At 43.0% G+C, this 20,045-nt stretch overlaps 1 protein-coding gene across 2 annotated transcripts in view; it reads left to right on the top strand.

Moving 5' to 3' along the window:
* Nucleotides 1–20,045, top strand: part of MASP1 (MBL associated serine protease 1) — a 163,849-nt gene that overhangs the window by 9,507 nt on the left and 134,297 nt on the right. For both annotated transcript variants that reach the window (XM_044289609.1, XM_044289608.1), the window contains exon 2: nucleotides 7,193–7,418. In XM_044289609.1, coding sequence (XP_044145544.1) covers nucleotides 7,193–7,418 — 226 coding nt within the window. The remainder of the gene's footprint in view (nucleotides 1–7,192; nucleotides 7,419–20,045) is intronic.

The following is a 20,045-nucleotide window of genomic DNA, read 5'->3' as shown; positions in this document are numbered from 1 at the left end:
GATCGAATTCCACCTCAGTTGCTTCAATTCGCTCAACACTAGTTAGTACCTACCAAAAATGTTGACAAAAATACAACCAGTGACCTGGAGACAGGGTAATTGGTACCCAAGGCTCATTCATGCATATGGTAAATGAAGGCTTGTCTGTTTGATATGGCTCAGTGGTTAGCACTGGGGTCCTGGATTTAAATCCGACTTAGGACAATATCTGCATGGAATTTGTATGTTCTCCCCGTGTTTGCGTGGGTTTCCTGCAAGTACTCCTGTTTCCTCCCACACTCCAAAGACATACTGATAGGGAACTCAGATTGTGAGCCCCTTTGGGGACAGTTGGATGATAATGTTTGTTATATATATACCAAGCACACTATAGATGTGTACTTGGTATATATATATATATATATATATATATATATATACAGTACAGACCAAAAGTTTGGACACACCTTCTCATTTAAAGAGTTTTCTTTATTTTCATGACTATGAAAATTGTAGAGTCACACTGAAGGCATCAAAACTATGAATTAACACATGTGGAATTATATACATAACAAAAAAGTGTGAAACAACTGAAAATATGTCATATTCTAGGTTCTTCAAAGTAGCCACCTTTTGCTTTGATTACTGCTTTGCACACTCTTGGCATTCTCTTGATGAGCTTCAAGAGGTAGTCACCTGAAATGGTTTTCACTTCACAGGTGTGCCCTGTCAGGTTTAATAAGTGGGATTTCTTGCCTTATAAATGGGGTTGGGACCATCAGTTGCGTTGTGGAGAAGTCAGGTGGATACACAGCTGATAGTCCTACTGAATAGACTGTTAGAATTTGTATTATGGCAAGAAAAAAGCAGCTAATTAAAGAAAAACGAGTGGCCATCATTACTTTAAGAAATGAAGGTCAGTCAGTCTGAAAAATTGGGAAAACTTTGAAAGTGTCCCCAAGTGCAGTCACAAAAACCATCAAGCGCTACAAAGAAACTGGCTCACATGCGGACCGCCCCAGGAAAGGAAGACCAAGAGTCACCTCTGCTGCAGAGGATAAGTTCATACGAGTCACCAACCTCAGAAATCGCAGGTTAACAGCAGCTCAGATTAGAGACCAGGTCAATGCCACACAGAGTTCTAGCAGCAGACACATCTCTAGAACAACTGTTAAGAGGAGACTGTGTGAATCAGGCCTTCATGGTAGAATATCTGCTAGGAAACCACTGCTAAGGACAGGCAACAAGCAGAAGAGACTTGTTTGGGCTAAAGAACACAAGGAATGGACATTAGACCAGTGGAAATCTGTGCTTTGGTCTGATGAGTCCAAATTTGAGATCTTTGGTTCCAACCACCGTGTCTTTGTGCGACGCAGAAAAGGTGAACGGATGGACTCTACATGCCTAGTTCCCACCGTGAAGCATGGAGGAGAAGGTGTGATGATGTGGGGGTGCTTTGCTGGTGACACTGTTGGGGATTTATTCAAAATTGAAGGCATACTGAACCAGCATGGCTACCACAGCATCTTTCAGCGGCATGCTATTCCACCCGGTTTGCGTTTAGTTGGACCATCATTTATTTTTCAACAGGACAATGACCCCAAACACACCTCCGGGCTATTTGACCATGAAGGAGAGTGATGGGGTGCTGAGCCAGATGACCTGGCATCCACAGTCACCAGACCTCAACCCAATCGAGATGGTTTGGGGTGAGCTGGACCGCAGAGTGAAGGCAAAAGGGCCAACAAGTGCTAAGCATCTCTGGAAACTCCTTCAAGACGGTTGGAAGACCATTTCAGGTGACTACCAATTGAAGCTCATCAAGAGAATGCCAAGAGTGTGCAAAGCAGTAATCAAAGCAAAAGGTGGCTAGTTTGAAGAACCTAGAATATGACATATTTTCTGTTGTTTCACACTTTTTTGTTATGTATATAATTCCACATGTGTTAATTCATAGTTTTGATGCCTTCAGTGTGAATCTACAATTTTCATAGTCATTAAAATAAAGAAAACTCTTTGAATGAGAAGGTGTGTCCAAACTTTTGGTCTGTACTGTATATATATATATATATATATATATATATATATACAAACATTTCATTTGTCTAATACTAACAGATGTCTGACTATTTGGGTGCAATTGAACAAAGATATACATTATGCACACAAAGTTCATAATATAGACTTTATAAAAATGACTGTGTATGTATGTGACTATATGTATGTATTCATACTGTCAGTTTTTGGTAATTGTTTGATCAGTGATTCCCATCAGTGATTGTGAGTCAAACCAGAAGCAGATCCTATATAGAATTAAGGTATAATGGAAAGATTTGCCCATTTTCTGAGTATTTGACTCACACCTGGTTTTGGCTAACAAATCACTGATAAAAATCACTGATCAAAAAATGGTCAAAAAGTAAGTGAAAGCAGTCTTAGGGTACTTTCACACTTGCGGCAGGACGGATCCGACAGGCTGTTCACCATTAGCGAAAAAATATGGGTGGACAGCACTCCTTGGTAATGATGTATTGGGTGCTCGTCTCCAGGAGGGGTGGTAAAAAGCCCCTAGTAGAACAACTTGTAGATATCCAGAAAAATAAAAAACGGAAACAGCACGTCCAAAAAGCATGCTTGAAAAAGGCTAACACGCAGCCGAAACGTTGCATCCGGAATAAATTCCACTTTTTGCACCTTTTTGGACGTGCTGTTTCCGTTTTTTATTTTTCTGGATATCTACAGGCTGTTCACCATGTCGGATCCGTCCTGCGGCTATTTCGCCGTGCCCGCGGACCGCCGCTCCGTCCCCATTGACTATAATGGGGACGGGGGCGGAGCTCCGGCGCAGCACGGCGGTGCACGGAGAAAGCCCGCCGGACTAAAATTACTGCATGTCAGGCTTTTTAGTCCGGCAGCTTTCTCCGTGCACCGCCGTGCTGCGCCGGAGCTCCTCCCCCGTCCCCATTATAGTCAATGGGGATGGAGCGGCGGTCCGCGGGCACGGCGAAATAGCCGCAGGACGGATCCGACATGGTGAACAGCCTGTCGGATCCGTCCTGCCGCAAGTGTGAAAGTAGCCTTAATGTGTCATCTTATAATTTAATAAATATAGCGATACATTGTATACATTTATCTTACTGTATATAATTAATGTCACATAAGGAGTGAAATAAAGAATTTGCTATTGCTATAAGTTAGTACAGTAATTACTTTTTTGTTTGCTAGTCTGTTTCATTTATATTTTTCTCTCACAACCTGCATTTAAGCTGCCAGGACAGGCTGAAAATAAGTGTTTATACTATATATTTAAAAAATACAGAAAATAAAAAGCAGCAGAAAATGAAACAATGGAACAAAGAATGCAGAGTGTTCTAATAAATCCAGTGTCAATTTACTAAACTGTATAATTTTGTTTTCTGCAAGCTTCTAATTGTCACATATGTTTATTCCTCTACACACAAATTGGAATCTTAAATCACTTGACTTACTCCTAAGATTTCTTTGAAGAAACTCATTTACATAAGAATTATGTGCAGCAAGACTGACTCTCATGCACAAAATGGAAATCATTCTCGCAAATGTCTTGAGTTGTAGAAGAAAATCTTTGAAATGCAAAATGCTGCAGTAATGAAATCATTCTCACGAATACGCTCAGTTGTACAAGTCTGAAGCTTCCATTCCCACTCTGTTATCCTTGAAATGTATAATTCTGTAATAGTTTATATACAAGTCATATAAATTTACTAAGACTGTATTTTCTTGATCAGAAAGTTTGTTGCTATTAAGGGCATGTCTTGAGTGACTCCTCATCTCACATATTTTAAAGCCTATTAAGAGATCTCTTATTGATTTTTTTCATAGATCAATGCATTATAGTGGGGGTCAGCAATCCCTGACACCCCAGCTGCTGGGAAACTACAACTCTCAGCATCTACACTAGTGATGAGCGCAGTGGCAATATTCAAATTTGCGATATTTTGCAAATATTTTGTAGAATATTCGTCAAATATTCGCAAATTCAAGATTATATTCTTGATTGCGAAAATCGGCAATGTAATATTTGCGTCATGCGCGCAAAATACAGGTGTGGGTCACTTATGCTACATTTTTCAAGCTGGTATAAGTTTCCTGAGACTGGAGAAAATGGTTGGCACGGCAGAACATTAGAATAGCTTTAGATGCAGATAGAGTGCTCCAATATATTTGCGCTTGCAAATTTTTGGCAACTTTTCTATTGGTTGCTAGGGATGTTGCTAAGCTGTGATAAAGCCTTCTCCTTGGCCCACAAGCTTAAAGAAGGGAGGGATGATCACCTGATTTGTACTGTGTTAAAAAAAAATATATATATATTCAATTTTACAAATATATATATATAGCGCTATATTCTAAATATTTGCAAATTCTCCAAGTGCAGATATTCGCGATAAAAATTCGCTATTTGAATATTCGCGCTCAACACCAATCTACACTTGCTTAGCTGATCTCAAAACTCTCATAGAAATTAATGTGGCATGCTGGGAGTTTTAGTTTCACAACAGCTGGAGTGCCGAAGGTTGCTTACCTCTGCAGTATAGAAATATATACAGCCTGAAACCTTGTTGAAAAGACATAGTTTACCAATATTTTGCTAATATATTTCATTGTCTCTGTCCTTTGATATAGTGCTTCTTAATTTACATTCAATAACATGATTTAATCAATGGTTTCCTCATTATATCTTAATAGTTACATTAGTCATGTTTTGTCGGCATTAGTTTACAGTTGATAATTCATTGCTTATGTTTTCACCCTTACTCTTAAAGGGGAATTCTAGATATAAAAAGTTATTCCTTCGGTAGTATAGGGAATAACTTTAAAATTGGTGGAAGTCTTATGTTCGGCATACCCATGGATAACGAGAACCAGGGTCCCCATACCCAGACATGTAAGGAGCGGCTGGTCATGCATGCGTCCTGCTGCTCATTCCATTCTCTATGGTACTGGTGGAAATAGCTGAGTGCTAGATTTAGCTATCTCTGGCAGTTTCATAGAGAATGCATTGAGCAGCAGGCTTCTTTACTGTAAGAGCAGTGAGACTATGGAACTCTAGGTTATAGTTATTAGATCTCTGGAGAAGGGCTGTTGATTGCGGGAGTTATTCTGTCTGATTGGAGTTGGGAAATAATTTCCCCCCTAAAATGAAGAAAATTGGCTTCTACCTCACAGTTTTTTTTGCCTTCCTCTGGATCAACTTGCAGGATAACAGGCTGAACTGGATGGACAGATGTCTTTTTTCAGCCTTACAAACTATTGGGGTTATTTATTAAACTGGTGAACTGTCTCAGCCTTAGTTCTCACTTCAGTTATTTGGTCAGTTATTGTGAGCCAAAACCAGTAGTGAAGCCTATTCAGAAATCAGGTGTAATGATCTGATTTGCACCCATACTTTGTTTTTGACCAGCACCTGGTTTTGGCTCATAATAACTGATGGTAATAACTGAAGAGTGAACTCAGCCTTAGTTGCCCATAGCAACCAATCAGATTCCACTTTTCATTGTTGACTGCTCCTTTGGAAAAAGAAAGGTGGAATCTGATTGGTTGCTATGAGCAACTAAGCTAGTTCTACTTCACACCAGTTTGATAAATGACCCCATATGTTACTATGATGCATGCTGCTGCTGCTCCATTCATTACAGGGTATGGGTCTCCTGTCAGACCCCCAACATTATCCCTTATCCTATGCACTTTACGTGTTAGTGTCAATGAATTGAGCAAAGCTAGTCGCTGCCAGATACCTCCGACACCATGTTATATCCTAAATGAACAAATAATCAGACATGTCGTCCACAGTCCATCATGCCAGATTGTTATTTCTCTCAACATCTGCTGTTAGGGGGGGGAGTCAGAAGAATCCTTTACATATTAGAAAATTGGCCAACTTTCATGTAATTTGGATGAGCACCTTTACATTACAGTCATTTAAGAAAATTATATTTGTAAAGGAAAAATATAAGAGAAAGAAATATAACTCGGACATAAAGACTATAAATTAAACTTCCATGCAGTGTTCCAGGACTCTTGGACTCCTCATAATAATAGTCTACTCATGACAAGAATTTATACATTCACATTTCCATGCATGATGGGGCCCCTTTGTTAAAGCTCTGACTTGTTCTTTCCTGTCAAAGTGATTTAAGAAAACATGAAACCTCTAAGAGTAGCCGGTGGACAGATAGCGTTTGATGTCTTGTGTGCTGTGCCTGCTGTTGATGTATTAGAGAGTTACTTTACATAAGTTTCAGACAGCCAGAGTCCCCAGTGCTGTTCACAGGGAACAGAGATTACTCTTTTAAATCCTGAATGTAGTATGGCTCATTTAATGGAAAACAAAGTATTTTATGTTTTATCCTATAGACGTTATAGATTTCTCAGGCAAGAGAAGGGTTAAAACCATTGTTTCATTTTTCCTCCTTATTCTAGTCACATGAATCATGATGAATTAAGTTTTTATGGATTATTTAAAAATACATTTGGTCGAAATTGTAAATTCTGTACTGTGTATTCACGTGATCAATCTTTTGAATATGCAGTATAAAATAAATTGGCAAAAATACCATATTTGCTCAGTAGAAATTAGAAATGTTTTAGAGACTACTGTGAAAAAAAATGTTTTCAAAATTATCTTTAAAGGAGTATTCCTATCTCAACATTGATGGCATATTGCCAGGATAGTCAATGTCAGATAGGTGTGGGTACCACATCCGGACCAGCTCCTACCCCCCGAAGGTAACAGGAAGTAGCCATGCAGGCATGGCTACATCTCCATTCCCTACTACGGGACTGCAAAACATCTCAGCCCATAGCTGAATTCAAATCTCTCGCAATTTGATTTGCATAAATTTCTAAAGAAAGTGTCCGCCATTATACAGTTCAAAAGACACCGAAGAAGGAATCTACCACCAAAAAGGGATAATTAGCAGACCACATTGATGCTTATTATACAGAGCTCAGAAACATATAGGGATTCCCTCATACTGCACTGCCAACTTAGTTAATTCAGGCAACAGACAATACTAATGTGCATTCCCCAAAATGCCAGAAAGAACAGGCAAAAATGACATACAGTAAAAGGGAAAGTAAGACTTTTTTTTGTGTCTATAAGCATAAAGGTATATGTGTATAACTTTGTATGTGTTTATAATGTGTTTGTAATATTCTTTTGATTTTCTTCTAGGTTTCTTCTTGTTTTCACTCCTTTTCTGTGGTTGCTCTGTAAAGGAGATGTCATTGTGCTCACGGAGATGTATGGTGAGATCAGAACACCGAGTTTTCCAGATTCATATCCCAGTGAAACAGAGCTGACCTGGAATATTACTGTACAAGAGGGATTCAGGATTAAGCTGTACTTCATTCATTTCGATTTGGAGCCCTCGTACCTATGCGAGTATGATTATGCCAAGGTAAAATAAATATCTGGAGACTTTACAATAGACAGTATTCATAAAAGCTTATTCATCTTACTTTGTGGTTGATGTGGCTGTTACTTAGTTTGGACGTTTATCCCTGGTGAATAAATGAAGATATTTTACTTGAGCATGGGATCAGATGGACCACCCAGTTGAGGCTCCACAGTGACAGTGAGTTGCACTAAAGTTTCAGGCCTTTTGAAAAGAACAGACATAGGAAATATAAAAGTTGCAGCATGGTTGCATTTATCCCACAGTTTTACAGTGACTCACGGGCAGGGATAGAATACTGAGGGGCATAGCTAGAAAAGGCTGGGCCCCATAGCAAATTTTTGAATGGGGCCCCCTCAAGCAAATTTCCTGCAACCGTCCTACCACAGCCAGTTAAGCCCAGCCATGCTCACCATACAACCCCCACCCACTTAGTAATGTAAAAAATATGAAAATAAAACACAAGTGCTGGACAGGAGGAGGAGTCGAGTTTACTTTATATTATGATGTCTGGGCTCTGTGTGCCCCCCTTAGTAGCTATCCCTCTTATGCCACCTTCATAGTAATGATGCCCCATTTAGTGCCCCCACACAGTAGAATGCTCCCTTAGTGCCTCCTTCACAGTAGTGATGCTTTCTTAGTGACCATACACTGTACAATGCCCTGTTAGTCCCTCAACACAGTAGCTATGCTTCTTTTTTCCTCCTATACAGGATTGTTGCCCCTTAGCGCCCCCATGTACAAGTCCCATTTAGTGCCCAAACATAGTAGAATTCCCCCTTAGTGTTCCCTTACGGTAATACTGGCCCCTTAGTGCCACCACGCCTGGGACGTAATGGATGACAGACACAGCAACCATACTTGGGCCTGAGTCCATCATGGCTGGGACTTGCCCTGCTATTACACACACACTGCTACTGCAGGCCCCATAGCCAGCAGTAGTTCTACCCTTGCTATGGGGCCTTAGCCATTTACTTCTGAATGAGAAACAGGATCTCTGTGTGCTTCCTTACAGCCTCCTGCTCAGGACCAAGTGCATAAAGCCTGTGCAGGGGGCTGTTGTCTAACTGTTGCAGATATTCTGAGAAAATGGAAATTATAAGCAACTAGACTTAAAGGAGGATATTTATCAAGACTGGCCTTCTCTATATCAGTTTTGATATCCCCTGCGCTGCGGGGGGGTATGCTTGATTTATGTTTAGGTGTACTCCCTTGTCATAAGTTAAGCACATCCCCCGTCAGTCCATGCCCCTAGAATGAAATATATTTCAGCCAAATTGCAGATCTCAGCCATCAGTTGTATGTCATCAGGGCGAATGTTCCTGACACATGTGACTGTGTCAGAACATAACCTTACAAAGAAAAAGCTCCACTTTTAGGACCATGTGACAGGGAGTGAAATCAGACCATCCATACAGTTAGTAAAATGAAAGTCTATTAGTAAAATTCTTTATTTCACACTAGCAGAGCAGTGAAGAACTATTTATGGTGTTGGACAAGTCCTTTAATGCATAAAAAATAGATTCTAGTTGCAAGCAATTGTCACTAATGTCAGCTCCAAATGGAGTTGTCTTCTGCTAGACATTTGGAGCCCATTATTGTGTTAAAACCTAGATGAACAGTAGGTCCATTGTAGACCTATTGATGCTCTCGTGGACCAGTCTGAGTATTGGGGAAAGCCATCTCACTGCCCATGTTCTGTCATAAATCTATGCAAATTATGATGGGAGAAACCAGGAATGTGGTTTTGTAGAAAATCTGTAGTATAGGATCTTATCTGAAAAAGTGTTCATTGAAGAGAATACAAACCAGAGAAGTGCCCTCTGCCCTTAAATAAACACACTGGTCACTGGTTGAGTTAATATTTGCCATTTCCTGTCCTATCTCTTTTCACTGGCTGATGGATGTGCATAGAGAGGTTGTTGCTAATGAAATGTTTTTTTCTTTAACCCAGATAATGATGTAAACATGTTAATATGATTGACAGCTCAACCGTTCCTCTTGTGGGAGATTTTCCTTAACCGCAAAATAGGGATTATGTGGACGTTGGGGGAGGGTAATACGCACGTAGAACATTCAGTTATTTCATGCTTGTAATGTACTGTTCAGTTTCATGAAAAGTATAATGTTTAACTATCGATGCACTGATTGATTAATGATAAATCTTCAAGGTGCATTATTTTATTGTGAGTAGTAATACGTTCCTGCTCTTTGTCAGCAGTTTACACATCTCTGTTCATATTGTTCCCTGGAGCCAAGGACTTTGTGAACTGTTCCCTGCTGATTTGTCACAATGGTCAGCGCTGCTATCTGCCTGAAAGTGGTCTCTTTTTGTTCCTTTTCTTTTGCCCTCCGCACTCTCACACAGCTTGTATAACCTTTGCCCTTAAAATATGAGATTGGATTCAAGAGGATCAAGTGGAGCTGCATAATTTGGAAGAGAACGAGATTCCCAAAACATATCAGCCCTCCTTTTCTATCTCTTTCTTTTCCTCTGCCCCTTGCTCCCTACTGAGTGGTTTCTACTTCTCCTTTTGTTGAATTGATAGATGGTACCTGTAATTCATTCAGTGGCAGAGGATCTGATGTGTGTGCATGTCTTTTGGAATGTTCTTGACTTGACTTGCAGTTCTCTTAACTTGTATGTAAATTTGTAGTATCTCCAACATCTCAGGAGATACTACAATAGATCTTCCAACTCCTTTAAATCAGTTGTCCCAGTTCAGTGGCATTTATCATGTAGCGAAAGTTAATACAAGCCACTTACTAATGTATTGTGATTGTCCATATTGCCTCCTTTGCTGGCTTCATTCATTTTTCCATCACATTATACAATGCTCGTTTCCATGGTTACATGCCACCCTGCAATCCATCAGTGGAGGTCGTGCTTGCACACTATAGGAAAAAGATCTCAGCCTCTCTGGTGGCCAGGACCATGGGAAAGCATTTAGGCTAGTGCTTTTTTCCTATATTGTGCAATCACGACCACCACTGATGGATTGCAGAGCGGTCTGTAACCATGAAAATGAGCAGTGTATAATGTAATGCAAAAATTAATTCAGGAAGCAATATGGCTAATCATAATACATTAGTAAGTAGCTTGTATTAACTTTCTCTACATGATAAATGCCACTTACTGAAGTGAGACAGCACCTTTTAATGATCAAATGATTAAAAGGCTTTTCCAGGAGTATAATATTGATTGCCTATCCTTAGGATAAGTCATCTATATGTGTTCAGTGGTGGTGACTCAGTGATCCACTGTTTGAAGAAGTTGCATTTCAGAGAGTGTTGCAGCGTCTTTCTAGGCCAGTGATGTCATGTTCATCAGGTTAATATGCAGTTTATTCCCATTTAAGCGATTGGGTCTGAGCTGCAATATGAAGCTCACCCACTAAACAATGGACTGTGCTGTGCTTGATATGTTGTGACAGGGCTCCAGCACTCACTGGAACATCATGGCACATCTATTTTGGGTAAGATTAGTGATGAGCGAGCATGCTCGGCCAAATATATGTTCAGCTCGAGCATCGCTATGCTCGGCACGTGGCGGTACTTGACCGAGTACCGCATGTGCTCGAGCGCAATGCTCGAGTCTCCTCCCCGAATGTTTTGTGGGTTTTAAGCAGCCAATAAAGGTGCAGGTAAGTACTGCCCTCACTGTAATGCCAGTAGCCATGTTGGCTGCTGGCATTACAGTGATTAGCTGGACGGAACGCGTCATCGGGTGTTATATAGCACCCGATGACGCATGTTCGGCTCAGACATAGACAGGGAGAGCAGGAAGGGAAAGGCAGTGTAGGCAGCGAATTTCACAGTTTTCATTCTGAGAAAGCTTTTCCAAGACCCAAAAGTCATTTAAGGACTACTGTGTGTGTGTGTGTGTGTGTGTTTTAGAGGAGCAATCTATTTACCTGCAGTCTCATGGACAGTGCTGAGGAAGGGACAGAAATTTGCTGTTTTTACTACCAAAAGCTTTTCAATGAGCCCAAAGTCCCTTTAAGGACTACTGTGTGTGTTTGACAGCAGCAAGATATTTTTATTTTATACCTATTAGTGACATATACTGTATATCATCCGCAGACTGTGTCTTTAATAATCTTGGCCACATCTAGTGTACATAGTTTGTGGCTTTGTGTAAAAAATACTGAACTTCATCAGAAAACTGTGTCTGTATTGCAAATCCAATAATCTGGGCCTAATATAGTGTCCATAATCTGTGGTGTTCTGTAACCAATACTGTACTTCATCAGAAAAGAGTGTCTGTATTGCAAATTCCAATAATCTGGGTCTAATATAGTGTCCATAAGCTGTGGTGTTCTGTAACCAATTGTCACGCCCTGCCCTGTGGGTGTTCTGAGGAGATCTGTCAGAATTTCAGCGTGTGACTCGATCTGACAGTTTGTTTTGTTGTGAGTTTGAGCAGAATCCCACCTCCTCCCAGGTGTTGGTCTTTAGGTAATTGGTGAGGCTATTTATTCCTCTCTCTCCCTATAGCCTTTGCAGGTTATAGTTCTGCCTTGTGTGAGCTCTGAAGTTTGGTGGATCGTCTGGTCCAGCACATCTCTAGATAAATCATTTTCCCTTATTCCTTCTGTGTCTGTTTTGACTAGGCCTCTAGGGAGACGCTAGCTCCTTCGGTTGTTGAAGGAGCTCGGTGTCTCTTTCACTTTTCCCTACAGCTGAGGGTTTGGTTCAGTGTGTTTTAGTCTTAGGTACGTGGGCATGTGCATGTCTACCACGTAGATATGCACATGGGCTTAGCAGCTTAAGGAATGTGTTTTTTAGGGATTGCTAGGAGGTGACCCCTTTGTTCCATAGCTTTTGGGGCCTAGTCAGTTGTTTTGTTTGCTTTGCCATGTTCTGTTTCCTTCCCTTATCTTACCTACCGTGACATTATAACCCGACCTACCGTTATTTTTACCTTGCTGTTTGCAAAATGGAAGCTATTGATGCTATGGTTGATCGCATGCAGGGATTGTCTTTGGAGGTAGCTGACCTCCGCAATTCGGTAGCACGGTGTCAGAGTACCTTGACGTCTGGTGCTATCGGTGGAAACCAGGTCTGCCTGGAATCTAAGGTCACTCTCCCTGATAGGTTTTCTGGGGGAAGTGATAACTTTGTCCGGTTCAGGGAGTCCTGTAAATTGTATTTTCGTCTGCGTCCGATTACTTCTGGAGACGAAAACCAAAGAGTAGGGATTATTATTTCTCTTCTAAAAGGTGATGCTCAGTCTTGGTCTTTTTTTCTGCTGACCGGTTCACAGTCCCTCCTGTTGGTGGATACATTTTTCAGAGCCCTGGGCCTAATTTATGATGACCCAGACCGGGTCTCTATGGCTGAATCTAAGTTGTGCAGCTTGAGCCAGGGAAAACGTACTGCAGAGTCGTATTGTGCTGAATTTACTGTAGAAGATGGGTGACTGACTCGGAATGGAATGATCCTGCACTCATTTCTTTGGCCGTACGGATTGATAGACGTCTTAGGGAGATGTGCAAGGTTTCCCACGAGCAGGGGGTGCTGTCTGGTGGGGAATCAGTCCCTTATGTCCCTCAGGGTACTATGACACTTGAATCAGGGACTGGAGAGGAGCCTATGCAATTGGGTCAGGTTACTTCTTGCTTTGGTAATAGGAAGTTTAGAAAGCTGAATAGATTGTATTACTTCTGTGGTAAAGAAGGTCATTTCGTTAATGTGTGCCCTTTTTATTAAACCTTGAAGTGGTAATGAAAAACAAATAGGGGATTACTTCAAAGGAAAAATAAACTCCCTTACTCTTGGTAGTGTGAATGGGGAGTCAGAGCAGGCATATTCGTATCCTACCTGCAGTACCCTATTCCTCCTGCCTGCCATGGTGGCGCTAGACTCTGGAAATTTTGAGTTAAAGGTATTTGTTGACAGTGGTGCAGGGGTTAATCTTTTTGATTTTCAATTTCTTTAGAGTCATGGTTTTAAAATTAGCGCATTAAGCTAATACCAGTGTTTGCTACAGATTCCGCCCCCCTCTCGCAAAGATGTCTAACTCATATTGTTCAGGATATTCATTTGATGGTAAGTGATTCTCATGTTGAGTTCATTTCTTATTTTGTTATGAAAGGTTTGCCTGCTCCGATGGTTCTGGGTTTACCATGGTTGATAAAAAATAACCCTACCATTGACTGGCAAACAAGACAAATCAGTAATTGGACTGTATGACTGTATCAGTAATTTTGTATGAACAACTGTCTTAGTTCCTCTATTTCGGGGGTGTCCACTAAGGTGTTGCCTCAGTTTCTTTCCGATTTTTCGGACGTATTCTCGGAGGGTGGAGCTCAGGAGTTGCCCTCTCACCGAGAGTATGATTGTCCGGTCAATCTTATCTCCGGAGCAAAATTGCCAAAATCTCGGTTATATAATCTTTCTCAACCCGAAAGAGTAGCTATGCGGGAGTATATTGCCGAGAGTTTGGCAAAGAGACATATTAGACCATCTAAGTCTACTATAGCCGCTGGCTTCTTTTTTCGTAAATAAGGACGGATCACTTAGACCGTGCCTAGATTTCCCGGAACTGAATCTCATTACTGTCCGTGATCCTTATGCCCTTCTCTTGATTCCGGATCTATTTGATCAGATTGTCGGTGCCAAGGTGTTTTCTAAGTTGGATTTAAGAGGAGCTTATAATCTGATCAGAATCATGGAAGGAGATGAATGGAAAACGGCCTTTAATACCCCCGAGGGTCACTTCGAGAACCTAGTTATGCCCTTTGGTTTAACTAATGCTCCAGCAGTCTTTCAGTGCTTTATCAATGACATTTTTCATCATTTGGTGGGGAGGTTCATTGTTATTTACCTCGATGACATACTAATTTACTCACCTGATATGAAGACTCATCAGGATCATTTGAGACAAGTGTAATCGATCCTTCAGGAGAATAAATTGTATGCTAAGTTGAAAAAATGTGTGTTTGCTGTTCAGGAGCTGCCGTTTTTGGGGTACTTGCTTTCTGCCTCCGGTTTTTGTATGGATCCCGAAAAAAGGTCCATGCGGTACTGGAATGGGATCGGCCAGAGAATCAGAAAGCTCTGATGTGGTTTTTCATCCTGAATTATTCCACCATTGTCAAACCTTTGACAGATATGACTAGGAAGGGCGCTGACTTCTCTGTCTGGTCAGATGAGGCATTACAGGTTTTTTCTGCTATTAAGAAATTTTTTGCTTCTCCTCACATTCTGATACAACCTGATGTGTCTCAACTCTTCATTGTGGAGTTTGACGCGTCAGAAGTGGGAGTCGGAGCAGTTTTGTTGCAGGGTCCCTCTTCTAGCAAATGGTGCCCGTGTGCTTTTTTCTCCCAGAAACTCTCGGACGCCGAAAGAAGTTATGATGTTGGGAATAGAGAGTTGTTGGCCATCAAATTGGCATTTGAAGAGTGGTGTCATTGGCTAGAAGGGGCTACTCATCAAATTACGATATTTACTGACCATAAGAATCTGGCTTACCTACAATCTGCAAAGCGTTTGAATCCTAGGCAGGCTAGATGGTCATTGTTTTTTACCAGGTTAAATTTTGTGGTCACCTATCGCCCTGGGATTAAAAACGTCAAAGTGGATGCGTTGTCACGTAGCTTTCCTGCGGAAGGGGATTCAGAGGATCCCGCTCCAATTTTGGCTGATGGGGTAGTGGTTTACACCGAGCTGGAGATGGAAGTGTTAGGTGCTCAAGAGGACGCACCTGATTCAAGTCAAGTAGTTTGTTCCTTCTGAACTGCGATACAAGGTGTTCAAGGAACATCATGATACTGTCCTTGCGGGACATCCTGGAAGTAGATCCACTGTAGATCTTATTTCCCAGAGATTTTGGTGGCCAGGGTTGCGTAAAGGTGTTGAAGGTTATGTAGCAGCTTGTGAGACCTGTGCACACGCGAAGGTGGCTCACAATCGGCCATCAGGATCTCTTCTTCCTTTGTCCATCCCATCTCGTCCTTGGACGCATTTGTCCATGGACTTCATTACTGATTTGCCGAGTTCCTCTGGGAAAACAGAGATTTTTGTGGTAGTGGACCACTTCAGTAAGATGGCTCACTTTGTTCCATTATCAGGTTTGCCCAATGTGAAAACTCTCACTCAGGTTTTTATTGATAACATTGTGAAATCACATGGCATTCCCTCTCATGTGGTGTCTGATAGGGGGACGCAATTAGTTTCCAGGTTTTGGAGGGCGTTTTGTTCTCGTCTGGATATTCAATTGTCTTTCTCTTCGGCTTTTCATCCTCAGTCGAATGGTCAAACTGAGCGCACTAACCAAAACCTGGAGACCTATTTAAGGTGTTTTGTCACTGAGAATCAGGGTGAGTGGCCCTCGTTCTTGTATTTAGCTGAGTTTGCCTAGAATAACCGCAGGTAGGAGTCAACTGATAAGTCACCATTTTTTGGCGCATATGGTTTTCACCCTCAGTTTGGTACTTTTTCTGGGACCGAATCTTCTGGGATACTGGAAGAGGAGAGATTCTCTTCCTTATTGTCATCTATCTGGATGAAAGATTCAAGTTAATTTGAAAAAAATGGGTGAAAGATATAAACGGATGGCTGACAAGAGACTTATGACTGGTCCGGACCTGTGTGTGGGTGATTTGGTGTGGTAGTCCACTGAGAACATTAAACTGAAGGTACCCTCTTGGAAATTGGGTCCAAGATTTATTGGCCCTTAGAAAATATCAGCCATTGTCAATCCGGTGGCGTTTTGTCTGGAACTTCCGCAGGCCTGGAAGATCCATAATGTGTTTCACAGGTCCTTGTTGAAGAAATATGTGGAATCTGTGGAACCATCTTCATTGCCACCTTCCCCTGTCCTGGTGGTGGCAATTTGGAGTGTGAGATCTCTAGGATTCTCGACTAACGTGTTCTTTGGGTTCTCTTCAGTACCTGGTGCACTGGAAGGGATACGGTCCCGAGGAAAGAATGTGGGTTCCGGCTACTGATGTTAGTTCTAGCCACCTGGTGATGGGCTTTCACAGGGCACACCCAGATAAAGTTGATCCGGGGTGTCCGGAGGTCACCCGTAGAAGGGGGTTTACTGTCACTCCTTACCCTGTGAATGTGCGGAGGTCTGTCAGACTGTTTTGGTTGATGGTAATCTGGAGTTTGAGATCTCTAGAATTCTCAACTCACGTGTTCTTCGGGGTTCCCTTCAGTACCTGGTGCATTGGAGGGGATACGGTCCCGAGGAAAGAATGTGGGTTCCAGCTACAGATGGTAATGCTAGCCGCCTTGTGAAGGCCTTTCACAGGGCACACCCGGATAAAGTTGGTCCGGGGTGTCCGAAGGTCACCCGTAGAGGTGGGTACTGTTACGCCCTGCCCTGCGGGTGTTCTGAGGAGATCTGTCAGAATTACTGCACGTGACTCGATCTGACAGTTTGTTTTGTTGTGAGTTTGAGCAGAATCCCACCTCCTCCCAGGTGTTGGTCTTTAGGTAATTGGTGAGGCTATTTATTCCTCTCTCTCCCTATAGCCTTTGCGGGTTATAGTTCTGCCTTGTGTGAGCTCTGAAGTTTGGTGGATCGTCTGGTCCAGCACATCTCTAGATAAGTCAGTTTCCCTTATTCCTTCTGTGTCTGTTTTGACTAGGCCTCTAGGGAGATGCAAGCTCCTTCGGTTGTTGAAGGAGCTGGTTGTCTCACTCTTCCCTACAGCTGAGGGTTTGGTTGTGTCTACCACCAAGATATGCACATGGGCTTAGCAGCTTAGGGAATGTGTTTTAGGGATTGCTAAGAGGTGACCCTTTTGTTCCCTAGCTTTTGGGGCCTAGTCAGTTGTTTTGTTTGCTTTGGCATGTTCTTTTTCCTTCCCTTATCTTACCTACCGTGACATCAATACTGTACTACATCAGAAAACTGTGTCTGTATTGCAGATTCCAATAATCTGTGCTTAACATAGTGTCCATAATCTATGGTGTTCTGTAACCAATAGTATACTACATCAGAAAACAGTGTCTGTATTGCAGATTCCAATAATCTGGGTCTAATATAGTGTCCATAATCTGTGGTGTTCTGTAACCAATACTGTACTTCATCAGAAAACTGTGTCTGTATTGCCAATTCCAATAATCTGGGCCAAATATAGTGTCCATATTATGTGAGTTTCTGTGACATATACTGTTCTGCATCCAAAAACGTTGTCTTTAGCGGACAGTAAAACAATCTGCACCACATCTAGTGACAACACCATTAATATGAAGAAGACAAGCACTAAGGGACGGGGAGGTGGGCGTGATGTTGATGGTGGATGCAGAGGCTGTGGCCCTGGGCGCAATGAAACTGTGCCTGCTGCCAGTGCAACAGAAAAAAAAATTCCACTGTACCCAGCTTCATGTCTAACTTAGCTGGGCAGCGCAGGACAACACTGTCCAAGTCAGACCAGTGCACACAGTTGGTCGGTTGGATTGCTAAAGATAATGCTTCCGGACGGTTAAGCACCACCCCCTATTCCACCAAGTCCAGTCTCTGTAGCCAAGAGTCTGGTCAACCGAATCCTCACTCTGATCATCCTTCCTCCCACCATGGAGAGGCTTGCTAAACAAGTGATCCCACACTCGGATATTCCGAGGAGATCTTTCCAGCACCACTATTATATTTGGCCCTCGCTTGAAAAGGGACCTGAGATATTGTGCCCTGATTCCCAACCTCATGAGCCTTCACAGTCTCAAGAATATGACGGTGGTGTACGGCAATCATTTGTTCACGAGGTGGATGATGATGAGACACAGTTGTTAATCACTGAGGTTGTGGTTAGGTCAAGTCAGAAGTGGAAGAGGATGTGGTGGACAATGAGGTCACTGACCCAATATGGGAAGGTGAAAAGCCGCACGAGGACAGCAGTACAGAGAGGGAGGGATCCTTAGCACCGCAACAGGCTGGAAGAGGCAGTGGGGTTGCAAAAGGATGAAGTCGGCCTACACCAAACAGGCCCGCAACCGTTACAGCAAGCACACCCATGCGTAAATCTACCTTGCCAAGGGGTAGGTGTTCTGCAGTATGGCGCTTTTTTGAGGAAAGTGCAGACGACAAGAGAGTGGTAGTTTGCAACCTGTGCCATACCAAAATGAGCCGGGGCATGAACACTAGCAACCTCACCACCACCAGCATGATCCGCCACATGGCATCCAAGCACCCTAATAAGCGGGCCGAACCCCTGGGTCCACAAGCTGTGTCTGAGGCTTACACCACTATCTCCTCTTCGCCTGTGTTACGCACTGCTGGCCAATCCCCTATCGAAGGCACAGGCCCGGATGCCCCTCGCCCTGCACATGGACCTTTGCATGAACCATCAGCAACAACATCAACTTCCCTGTCCCAGTGCAGCGTCTAAATGTCCATAACAAGTCATTTGAACGCAAGTGCAAATACCCACCCACAGGCCATAGCACTAAATGCGCAACTTTTGAAATTACTGGCCCTTGAAATGTTGCCATTTAGGCTTGTGGACACTAAGGCCTTCCACGGCCTGATGCCGGCAGCCTTCCCTCGGTACGCAGTCCCCAGCTGCCACTATTTTTCACGGTGTGCCGTGCCTGCCTTACACCAGCATATGTCCCAGAGCATCACCCGTGCCCTGACCAACACACTTACTGGGAAGGTCCACTCATGGACAAGTGCTGGACGCTACATTTCCCTGACCGCACACTGGGTGAATGTTGTGGAGCGCCAGGAGTGAGTCGTACCCTTGGATGGCAAAGGTGCTACCCACGCCCAGGATTGCGGGCCCTATGTCTATCAGGGTCTCTGCCAGCAGCTATGTTATGGGTTCCAACACCCACTTCTCCTCCTCCACTTCCACCTCCAGCAGCAGTCAGCCATCAGTCGCTAGCTGGAAGCAGTGTAGCACTGCTGTGGGTAAGTGTCAACAGGCCGTGCTGAAGCTGATCTGCTTAGGGGACAAACATCACACCGCCGCAGAGCTGTGGCAGGGTATAAGGGACCAGACCGAGCTGTGGCTCTCGCCACTCAACCTACAACCAGGCATGCTGGTGTCTGACAATGGCTGTAACCTGGTGGCGGCTTTGGAGCTCGGCAACCTGACACACATCTCATGCCTAGCCCATGTCTTAAACTTAGTGGTTCAGCGGTTTATCAAAACCTACCGCAATTTGCCAGAGCTACTAGTGAAGGTGCGCTTGCACAGTCATCCACAGCTTCAGACGGTCTGTCAGCGCTGCAGCAACGCTTGCGGCCTCCAGCACACGACTGTTGTGCGACGTGAGCATGCACTGGAACTCTAGGTTCTACATGTTGGCAAGGCTTTGTGAGCAGCAGAGGGCAGTTGTGGAATACCAGCTGCAACATGGTCGTCACCTTTCGAGTCAACTGCCACTATTCACAAGCGAGGAGTGGGCATTGATGTCAGACCTCTGTGAGGTTTTAAAAAACTTTGATAAATCCCCACAGATGGTTAGTGGCGATAACGCTATTATCAGCGTAACCAACCCACTGCTGTGTCTACTCAAACAAGCACTGCTCATAATTAAGGATGACGCTCTGAATGTGGCAGACGAGGAAATGGGGGAGGACATTAAACAGGGTGATAGCCAGACCACCCACAGTCCGTCTTCTCAGAGCGAATTGGACCATGAAGAGAAGGAGGATCTGGAGACAGT

Source organism: Bufo gargarizans, chromosome 4 (assembly GCF_014858855.1).
Source record: "Bufo gargarizans isolate SCDJY-AF-19 chromosome 4, ASM1485885v1, whole genome shotgun sequence".
In the NCBI taxonomy this organism is placed as follows: domain Eukaryota; kingdom Metazoa; phylum Chordata; class Amphibia; order Anura; family Bufonidae; genus Bufo; species Bufo gargarizans.
Note: the sequence above shows the minus strand (reverse complement) of the source record. Positions and strands in the feature narration are given on the sequence as shown.